At 37.7% G+C, this 11,130-nt stretch overlaps 1 protein-coding gene across 1 annotated transcript; it reads left to right on the top strand.

Moving 5' to 3' along the window:
* Positions 1-4,542: 4,542 nt before the first annotated feature.
* On the top strand, positions 4,543-8,901 carry LOC148652689 (somatostatin receptor type 2). Its single transcript, XM_088599739.1, has one exon. The coding sequence runs from the start codon at positions 5,332-5,334 to the stop codon at positions 6,373-6,375; it is 1,044 nt and encodes a 347-aa protein (XP_088455865.1). The 5' UTR covers positions 4,543-5,331; the 3' UTR covers positions 6,376-8,901.
* The last annotated feature ends 2,229 nt before the right edge of the window (positions 8,902-11,130 follow it).

Here is an 11,130-nt window from a genome sequence, read left to right as displayed (position 1 = left end):
TACATTCTGGCCGGTGCACCAGTCCATCACAGGACAGACACACACAAACACTCTTACAGCAGGGCTAAATTTCCCAGAAGCCAACTCACCTACTAGTACAGGTATGTCTTTGGACTGTGGGAGGAAACCAGAGCATGCGAGCATGACTAGAACATACAGATTCCACACAGATAGATAGTATTCCTGGACCCAAGGGCTGCAAGGCAGCAATGCAAACCAATGTGCCACCATGCTGTCCAGAAAATTTCATTTAATTGTTTAGTCCCAAAGTTAAAAAAGTAAACTGATTCTATTATATTGTTCAGTCGTCCCATAAACAAACAAGCAGTCTAGTTTCACCTTGACTGGGGCTCTTCAGTGCAGTTTTTAGTCATGTTTTGTCTCTGCTGCAGTTGGTGTTTTGTCCTAATTTTATATATTAGTGTCCTTGTTTTCCAAAGGCATACAGTGTATCTGTGAAACTGAAGCGTCACTGTGTACTGTGAGCACAGCATGTTAAGAAGATCTAAATAGGCATAGCTGTGATAAGGAGTGGATAATTTAGGATTTCAGAATGTGTGAAGAAAGGAAATAAAGAAAACTACTATGTTTTTGAGTATAAAAAATAATCATTTTCTTTCTCTCGGACATAGATTTAATGAGGGCATCGAGCCTGGAGGGCAGCCAGTGAAGGCTGAAATGCAGTGCTCCCTTAACAAAGTAGGCAGTCAGACCTCCTTAGAAGTTCAAACAGTAAATGTGACCATCCGAGAAGAGGTTAAGCTCTGTGATCACGGATTTGATCACAGCTTGTAACCATGTGAGAGAAGGACCAGGACCTAGTAGGACCTAGAGACTCTCTGGGTTTACAAGGACAAAAAGTTTTATTTTCAAGAAAATGTCAGAATCCACTGTGTGAATTCACACTGTTGGCATTTGAAAGGACTTGATCCAATAAGTAATGGAGTTAAAAGGTGTTACTACCATGTCTCAAGCCCTGTGATAAAAGTGGACAGAATTAGAACGTTATCTTAATTTGGAAGGTCCTTGTAGATTGTATTGGTAGATAAAAACTGCCACATTTAGTTGTGAATGACAGAACATGGCTGGATCAATATTTGATTGAGGAAGAAGAGACCTAGCTGTACTCCCCATTGATTGAGAATGTATCATGGCTTGCTTCACACAGGCCAACATGTCTTTTTTCTTGTAACTGCATCACTTACTAGGTATTGACAAGGTGTTCTTTATTCTGACATCCCCTGCCATGACTCTGAGTCATCCAGACTCATGGTGGCTTTGGTTAATGCATTTTTCACTAACAACATCTGTTATGCCTCCTCATGAAGACCCATGACTTTGCCTAAAAGACATCAGGCTGATTTCACAAAGATACTCCCTGTAATGTTTTATCAGTATCATGTTCTCGAAACCTTTAGCATACTAATTAAATAATGTATTATTTGTCAAGGACATAGAGAACATATGACTCATGGGTGTACTAACCAATTGGGTTGATTTGTGTATAATGTATCTTTGGTATTGTATAATACAAAACGGATGATATCTAAAATTGGTTTCCAAGATACATGTGGCAAGGTAGCAGGCTGTACAGGACATTTGCACTGTAACAAGAGCCACTTCTGAGAAATTAGCTTTTGTCTTCACTATCCTTCAACCATGATACACAGCAATAGAGACAGCTTTCATCAATGGAGGAACTGACCGGTTCATCCCCTGCAGACAATAAGTGGACCATCTATCAGCAGATCTTGTTGGAATGCCTGCCTGACATGCAGTATGGGTGAAGCAGTAAATTGTACACTTTGTGTCACTGAAACGTCAATGTTGTCCTGATTGTACAGGCTCCCTTCAATTTCAACCCATCTTTTACTCTCCAGCAGATATTCCCAATCCTCTCCAAAGCCGGGTTTGGCAAGCAGCAGTTTAACACAAATTAAGGCTGGAACTAAAATACACCTTGAATTCATTCAGCCTGGAATATACAACACAGAATTATGTCATTCCTATAATATTTTGATCAAATACACTTGTTCATAGGTGTTGCTGATAAGATCTTGTGAATTGTAAATTCAGCTCTTCTGTTTTTAATAATGTATGTAGCTTTTTTCACAGCTTTTCAGAAAATGTACCAAAATGCATGGTCCATAATAATTAAATTATTTTTGTAATAAATCAGAATATAGACTGCAATAGGTTTACTTGACATAAAATGCAAAAGTGATTTTCTCATTTTGCACTTGGTTTCATGTGAATCTGTATGGATTTCTGTGCTGACATCTACAGCCCTGTCTATTGATCATGAGGTTTCAAGCCTGAATAAACACAAAAACTGCCATCAACCAGCTAGTATGATTAAGTTACTGTTTTAGAAACCTGGTGCTTTCACCACACTGAAACAAGAAATATTTCAAGCCACAAATCTTGTAATGTACAGAGCTGTGAGACGACTTTACCTCATTAAGCCTCACTAGTTTCCACATTATGTATTCTAGAACCATGGTTTCTGAAGCTAATGCGTTTATGGTGCTCAGTTTGTACAACCATTAAGCCCTGCTTAAACTCTGTAAAGAATTATCTTTTAATAATTGCTAACTTCTATATTAACATAAGCCAGTAAGCAACAGTCACTAGGGAAGAATATTGACTTGTATAGCATTTTCAAAATTAATTTATCCATAAGGATATACGTATGGAATATTATTAACCTGCCACTAACACTGATAAGACTCTTTGAAGTGTATCTCTTCTGTTGCACAGAACAGCTGGAGAAAGACTTTGTATAATCACACAACTGTGATTTGTTCATTAGTAAATCTCTTGAGTCTGCAAGAAGGCAACCAGTCTGTACCTTTCAGAGGTATAATGTGCTGAGGAATCATGCTTCTTCTTCAATTTACACCTACAGTAGATCTGGATACAACACCTTTTAAAAGGAAAGTTATTTTAAAACATCAGTAGAACATGATAATGCTGTGTTGTCTGTAAATGTATGTTAAGCTCCTTAGGACTGGCAAATCAATGGCTGGAAAAGTCTGGAATTTTAAAATGTCATATTCAGAATTTATTTCTCCTCACCACAGTGGAATGCCTAATGAGTTAAAAATAAGAGTCCAGTGTTGCTAAAAAAGTAAAAGCATTCACTCCAGTGGAGTTCTGTGAGCTCAGGGTCATGTTGTTAGCTGGTTTCTTTCGGACACTGTGGAAGTTGTAGCATGTAAAACAAGTTGAATGGATGGGTGGGAACAGCTTGGTGGCTCCTTCACAATCTCCTTATTCTGTTACTATAATTACAGTTACAACCTTTATTTCATCTAGCACCTTTCACGGTACATCATCTCCATAAATCCAAAATACTAACCAACCAGATGGTCACCAGAATGGATGCCGCTAGCTGGGATGTCAAGAAAGAAGTGGTGTTGCCAAATTAGGTGGGTATAATGTAAAAGTTATAGAATGTTTAAAATATATTAAAAGGGTTCCCCACTGACATACAAGTCATCCGTATTCCACAATATAGTACTCAGCATAGCACATTGCTTTCATTGAACACAGAGCAGCAAGCTTGAGGGCTCCAGTGAAATTATCCAGCAAGTTAATTCCTAATGCTTTACAATACATATCACAAGCTTTATGGGCTTACCTGCCCTTATTTTGGTTAGGAGGACTGAAAACTGGATTTTAATGTTCCTCTTCTTTGAAAAACACAAACATGGGCTCACAAGATGTCTGTCTCAAAGGGGTGTGTGCTTCATGCTGACCATAAAACCTGGTCTTTTGCACTACATTACAGCTGCAATATAGTGAAAGTCTAATAGTGGGACATTTACCGTTTGCCATGACCAACAGCTCATTCAGCCTACCTCCTTATAACACTTCTTACAACACCACCAGCAAGGGAAGGTCGTTGCTTTAGAAGAAAATCTAGAAATCCTGAATTTTAAAAATAATTCACAGGGGAAAAGGGTGGTAACGTCAAGAAATCCATCAGCAATATGTATGCCCAGTAAACTTAGTGTCAGGAGTACAGCTGCAAAAAGCCTTAAAGAGGGCTGGATGGTTAAGTGTTGAGGTGTCAGAGTAATCATTTCCTGCCAAAGCAGGGCTGGCACTCTGGGACACTAAAACAGTTCATGCCTTGCAGGATACTTTATTTATACAAGACCCCTGACAGATCTAGAATAACAAACATAGGGGTGTCTTTTGAAAGCCAGAGCTGCATGCTAGACCACACAAAGCACATCGTGGAATTTACAGGGAGTCATAAAAGTGTGTTCCACAGGGAAGAATGACTATTTCTGTAGGAATGTTGGACTATTTAAAAGTCCTATAAATTTTTCCGTATTTTTTATATAGGGACTTTAATTGGTCATCTTTTTAGTTCAGACAGTTTAATTTTATGATAACAAAGGTATGTTGTAATGTTTACAGTGTACCAGTGTGTTTCGTCTGTATACTTACGTCAATGATGCCCGACCGAGGCAATAGGGGCTGAGGGCTTCTTTGTATTGGTCTGTTTTTGCTTTAGAAATTCACAGAACTGAGCAGTTATGCCATTATTTACAGATTACTTTTGAATAAATTCAAAGCCAGAGGTAAAGGACCATCCTTTGAAGAGCTATGTTTGTCAAAGGACGGCAATAGAGTACTCTGCAGCTGCTCCTCTGCTGCACAGCTTTGCTTTTTACTCACAGCAGGACTATAAGTAGAAAAAAAAGCTGGAAAACCACTTCGACGAGAATGTTTGATTACAGAAACAAAAGTTTTGGAACAGCCAGAACCATCTGCACTTTCGAAGCAGCGTGAGCTGGGAGCTGTGGAATCATTGCAGCCAGTAGCACTGACAAGGGACTGAGAAGAAGACTGGATGTTTTGAATTTCTGTCAAATTAAAATGATAAGTGAAAGATCAATTATATCAGGACTATAAAAGACTCCTTTTGGGGGGAATTTTTGACCTTACATTTTCTGGAGAATAAAGACCTCTCAGATTACAAGGAAAAATCCTGTTGGAGAAACAAAGTTGTTCATCAATGGAGTACTTTTTTCTTTTTTAAACCTATTTCTATTAATGTAAACATTGCATTTTTGCTGGTATATGTGCGCTTGACTTGGAAGCAGCTATAGTGTTTTGGATAGGAGAGTGACCTAACAGGTTGTTATGAAGTGCTTTTTATATTTTTTGTTTGAACATTGTGATTCCAAACCATGGAATACCAGTGACATAAGGTACTATAAGAAGCACAGGACCACTCCTGCTTCTGTTTTCATTTTGTGACACACATTTTCACCACATTTATTTTAAAAATAAAAAGCCTGGATTAAAATCAAAATGGAATCCTTGTACACATCAGTGACTGATCAGAATAGCCCGTTTCATTTTGACTCTTCGAGCGATCCCCTCCACGGTGACAGCGGCCCTCAGACCTGCCTGTTTGACGCACTGATGGCTGTCCTCTACCTGGGTGTTTGCGTCGTGGGACTTGCTGGGAACTCCCTGGTGATCATTACCATATTGAAATTGGACAAGATGGAATCAGCCACCACAGTTTACATCTTCAATCTGGCTTTGGCAGATGGCTTGTTTATGGTGGGGATGCCCTTTATAGCACTGCAGAATTTCCATCAACGCTGGGTGTTTGGCGACTTGGCATGCAAGCTAGTTATGATTCTCGATGGCATCAACCAGTTCACCAGTGTATTCTGCTTGACCTTCATGAGTATTGACCGCTACATGGCAGTGGTCAATCCCATCAGGTTCTCCAAATGGTGTACCCCAAGGAGAGCCAAGATGATCAGTGTCTTTCTGTGGTTTTTCTCCCTGTTGCCTGTTCTACCCATGGCGGTCCATTTCACAGTGATAGGCAGTACGTGTTCTTTAAATCCCCCGGGGTCGTTTGACATGTGGTGGTTAACCTTCATTATCTACACATTTACTCTTGGCTTTGCTTTACCTTTTATTGTCATGACAGCATGTTATGCTTCAATGCTGGTCAATTTAAAGTCTGGCATCAGTAGATTTCAGAATAGGGAGACCCAGCGCCTAGAAAAAAAACTAACCAAGATGGTTGTTGCTGTGGTGTTGGTCTTTGCTATATGCTGGTTGCCTTTCTATGTTTTCAATTTCTATTTCCTCCGGCATCCAGAAGATTTAACACCAGCCTTTGCAAAGGGTTTTGAATTTGTTGTGCTTCTGTCTTACTCCTGGAGCTGTGCTAACCCTATACTGTATGCCTGTCTCTCTGAAAAATTCAGGAAACACTTTCACACACTTCTGTGTCCCAAGAAAAGATCCCAAAGTCTCCATTTTGACACCAATGCCGATGGCTATGACTTGCATGACTTGAGTGGAATGGAGATGATCAGTATGGTGTAGATAATTGCTCCTGCAACATTGGGCTCTTTTGAGAATGCACAGACACCAGCTTTGGTTTGGATTATATTTCCTATAATCTTTTTAGTAATCCCCTTTGACTCACTTCCAAAGTTTTGCCTTTTTGTACGTCTGTATTAATGCTAAAACTATTTGTTTTACATTTTGAAACTCCTTTTCCCAGACTTCGTTTGAAAGGGCTTTGTAACTAACAATCCATGTGAATAATGATATGCTGTAATCAACAGACATTAAATTTTATTTTTATGTTTTAGTATTATTATGCTGTATTTAGTCTCATACTGCAAAGTGTCACATTAGCTGCATTTGTATTATTAATTCACATCAATTTATGTATCTGAAACACAGAAAGAAAAAAATAAGCAAAACAAGTTTCAGTATTAACACAAAAAAGAACATTTACAGAAATGCCTCGTTAAGGGCGTCATTACTTCACCAACACTGCAAATTACTTGGCATGCCAGCTTTCCTGCTCCCCATCTGTCTTTCAGAAGCCAGCAACTGAGCAACAAGGGAATATGAGTGATGGCAGCATATGAAATGGATACAATAAGAAAGATGTTCACAAAACTGTAGCACTCTCGGGATAAATAAGACAAAGAAAAGTCAAGATATGGTACTTGCTCTCTCTGCATATTCTCTGGTTCTAGAAGATGTTTTCTTTAATTCTGCCTTGTTTGCCATACATCCATACATACATTTACATGGTCACTTCTTTAGCAAATTACATGCTTTTCAGGCACATATTGCATATATTCCTGAAATCACCTTCTCTAGCAACATTCAGGTTGCCTGTGCACATGCAATGGGAGAGCAGGACATGGAACTCAGGGTTAAAGATATCACTATTAGGGTGCTCCCTAAGAAAACAATAAAGTCTATACTCAATTCTACTGGCTCCTCGGTTCAGTGCTTGATCTGACTTACAGTATGAAGAACTATGTGGATGAGGCATGCATCACTACAAGCCTGGAAATGAAGCTAGCCAGGTGCCAATTTAACCCTAACAATGCTGGTGGACTGGAGAAACTGGGTTAATCACCTTGCTCAAAGATAAAATAGTAGTGTCTGTAGTGGGAATGCAGACCCACAATCCTATGTTTAGGTCACCAGAAGACTAACCACTGCTCTGCGCTACTCCCATGGAGAAAGGAGAAAAACTGCTCTTGTAGAACAAATGACAGGATTACAACTGCAAAATCTACAGTAATGCCAATGGGACTGTGTCTGTCTTTGAAATTCCTGGTAATATTCCCCAAATTTTTATAGCTTTTCATAATCAAATAATCTGTTTTATTTTATTCTCTACTTATTTTTCAATGTTACATTTTTTGTCTGTAAGCAGCTAGGCCAATTTGATTACTTGTTATTTCACATGTTATGAAACTAACAGAAATGACTAACCAAATGCAATGTTTATGAGGCTGTGTTTTTTTTTAAATCAAAATATGGTGTAAGAAGTATGTCTGTTAGATTTACTCCGCACTAGAAATTAGTTCAGGTTTTGGACTGATGGAAATATGAATCATTTTTATTTCAGCAAACTAATAGACCAAGTCATTAAAGCTTGTGTTCAGAGTCTACTGTAATGTGCTTGGGTCATTAAACTAAAAATGCATTTGTGAGTTTAAATGACCTCTTTCCAGAGTTATACCGTCATTATCAGTTTAAGATATTTCTTATTTGGAGTCAATGTCTCAGATTTATCAGCTGTAAAAAGCAGACAGATTTTACCCTTATAGAGAGAACTTTTCTTGCAACATAGAAAGAATACAAATTCTCATAAAAAAATCAAGATACATTTTTGTACCTTTTAATTATTGGACACATATATTTAATTTCTTTTTAATTATGGTTCTACTAGTCCATTGCTTTTTTTCTGGTAAGCTTTAAAAGTAAAATAGACTTGTAAATATTTCCTAATTAATTTTCATTACCTATGTTCTTACTTGCTGTCCTATTTCATTTCAGTTGTTCAAATGTGAATGCTTAGAGCTCACTTTTTCAATTCTCACTAGATGACATGAAAACACCTCAAAATTATAGGTTCTTACCTCTTTATTAATGTCTTCAACAGATGTGTCTTTCAGGACAGAGTTTAAGAAAAAATATTTTTAATTTAAGTGCCCAATAAATTAAAAAAAAACATGAAAACACATTAGTCAACTTAATGCATTAATGACTTAGTGGTGATTTGCCTCTTTGCTGTATGTGTTTCTCAAACTGATCCCTTACTTGAACTGATTCCTATAATGTCTAGTTTTAAAATGTGAAGGACCTTTTGTATTAAAAGTAAATAGAGCAGATAACTTCTGCACAGCGGTTTAAGTCAGATGATGTTACAGATCCTAAATCTAAAAAGTGATAACTTGTTATAGAAACAAGTACAGCTGTTGATTTAAGGTAATTGGATTATTATTATAACTTCTAAATACAGTGCAAATGTTCTCCTGTGAATGCATATGTAGGTATAAACTTTAAATACATTAAAATTACTAATAAACTCCAGGTGTGTGTTGCTTTTTTAATCATACCACTTTCACAATCCTTGAATCCTACAGTGTCTCTGACTCATTTAAAAAATGAAAAAAACTTATATTTTCTTTATGTCTTTTACTCTTTCTATGTTTTATTACAGTATATTTTCAATGAAAATGATAAAGTAAAGTAACAGTGCAATTAAAGGCACATAATTATCAATATAATTATTAGACAAAAAAGTAAATTGCAGAACCATCACAAATGCTAAAGGCATGTATTTTAGTTATTTCCAGTGGTTAAAACCTAGTCTATAAGTACTTTAAGAAGTCTGTATTTTGAGTACAGGTTGTCTAATCAGGTAATGATGTCAGGAATTGTAGCGAAGCAGCTGGTTTGGACCCTATGCAAGGCGGTTGTAGGTCTTTTCTGGAAATGTTCTGTTTAGTACCAAAAGTATCCAAGTCCAAAAACGTTAAGCGAAGCCGTAGTCAGGGTAAAGTGCAAGAGTTTCGAGAGCCAAAAAGTCGATCAGATGAAAGTGTCTTTCCAAAAAGGTTGGATGAAGGTTGAGCTCGTGAGAGGGAACCTCAATATTGAGCGGAGACTGAGTGGAGTGAGAAGGTTTAAATAGGGAAGATCGTGTGGAATGATAATTGATTGATTAGTGCGTGAAAGTCTACGGTAAGAGGTGCTTGTGGGTCATTGGTCAATGCGGTGACATCTAAGTGCTCGTGTGCGGTTTGTGACAAATGGTTAGATAATGTAATGAGAAAAGGCCAGGAAATAAAAGAATCCAGATTTATATGTCCCATTCCAAAATATGATGACAGTGTTACTAACCCTATAGGGTCACAAAACATTGGCAAATGGTGACATAGGGCCTAAGGGAATTATAAACGGAATTACTATATATGATATTTAGACTTCTTTATTACTATGAGTAAACAAAATGCTTTTTGCTGCAGTGTGACATTTGTTCCAGCTGATGTAAATGTAAACTCAAAGGATGGCAAAGGATTCCAATCATCCAATTCTTTGCTCATGCAATGAAGGTATTTCTTTATTGGTTATATGTCAAGTGCTTTATATACATTATTCTTCCCACAAAGCAGGACCTAAGAAAAAGGCGGCATAGTGAGAAAGACAGAAAACAGCATCTAGGAAAATAATAAATGTGAATTAAAGAGGCTTCATTTCATTAACATGGAAAGACCAATTTCAGTTTAGAGAACAAACTCAAAAGACTTTGTGCTGCTCCTTGTTTGTCTTAATTAAGATGTCTGCAGTCTGTAGTCCCTTTATTAATCAGTTTCCAAACACAAATGAGGGACAGGACATCTTGAACAAAGAGCTTTGTCTGCGTTACAGGCAATCTGTGAGAAAGCAGGTTTTGTAGGATTCAAAACCTACAGAATTTATTTTCTCTGTGGCCCAGGCAAAAATATGTATGTGTGATCCCTCGCATACTCCACTTAGTATTCTTCCTGTGTGCTGTCTCAGTACCTGTTAAACCTAGTAACATGCTTATGAAGCAGTTGATGGAAAAGATTTGTTATTACTACCGCAAGTCATTTGCTAAAATGGTATTGTAGAAGTGCTTTTTCTTATCTCTTCCCAAAACTTACAGCAACTGTTCCTGAGCCTTCACTGTCGCCATATCAGTGTAGCTAATTACTTGATAATGTTTTAATGTTTGCAGCACCACTGCATGTACATTAACCCTTCCTGGCTGCAGCTTGGTGCTGCCTGCTTGACTTCTTGACAGGCCTAACAGCAGGGGCACCCTAGAGAAACTGGTCACAAACCTTCTGGGCCTTGTGAAAATCAATCAATTAATCCATGAGATTCACCGCCATAAGGGACTCTGTCTGTCTGTGTGGGTGGACTGTGTTTAAAGACTTTGAGAAACAAAAAATCTCTAAAAAGAAGTGCTAAGCACAATAATGCTATACATTTCTTCTGGAATCCAGAGATTCAAGACAAGTGTTGATGTTCTTTAAAAAGAGGAGCTCAAAAACTAGTCACAACTTTGGCCCTGCTGACAATCACTTGAGTTAAAAATCTGGGTTTGTTTGCCAGCTGCTGTTGGTGACTACCCAATGAAAACTGGATAGGAAATGTATTATTTGGAGGTTTGGTGAAGCCTTCATTAATTAATTTCAGAGCTGGAATAATAGAAACAAAAACTCTTAATTGCTAGAAAAATGAACATCATGCATGGCAGGAAACACAGAGTGGGTTTTAATGCTAGTGAAA

Source organism: Lepisosteus platostomus, chromosome 11, assembly GCF_059453375.1.
Source record: "Lepisosteus platostomus isolate fLepPlt1 chromosome 11, fLepPlt1.hap1, whole genome shotgun sequence".
Lineage (NCBI taxonomy): Eukaryota > Metazoa > Chordata > Actinopteri > Semionotiformes > Lepisosteidae > Lepisosteus > Lepisosteus platostomus.
The sequence above is the reverse complement of the archived record's forward strand: the minus strand, read 5'-3'. Positions and strand labels throughout refer to the sequence as shown.

Coding starts and splice junctions, on each gene's coding strand:
- LOC148652689 (XM_088599739.1), top strand. CDS start 5,332: ATGGAATCCTTGTACACATCAGTGACTGATCAGAATAGCCCGTTTCAT.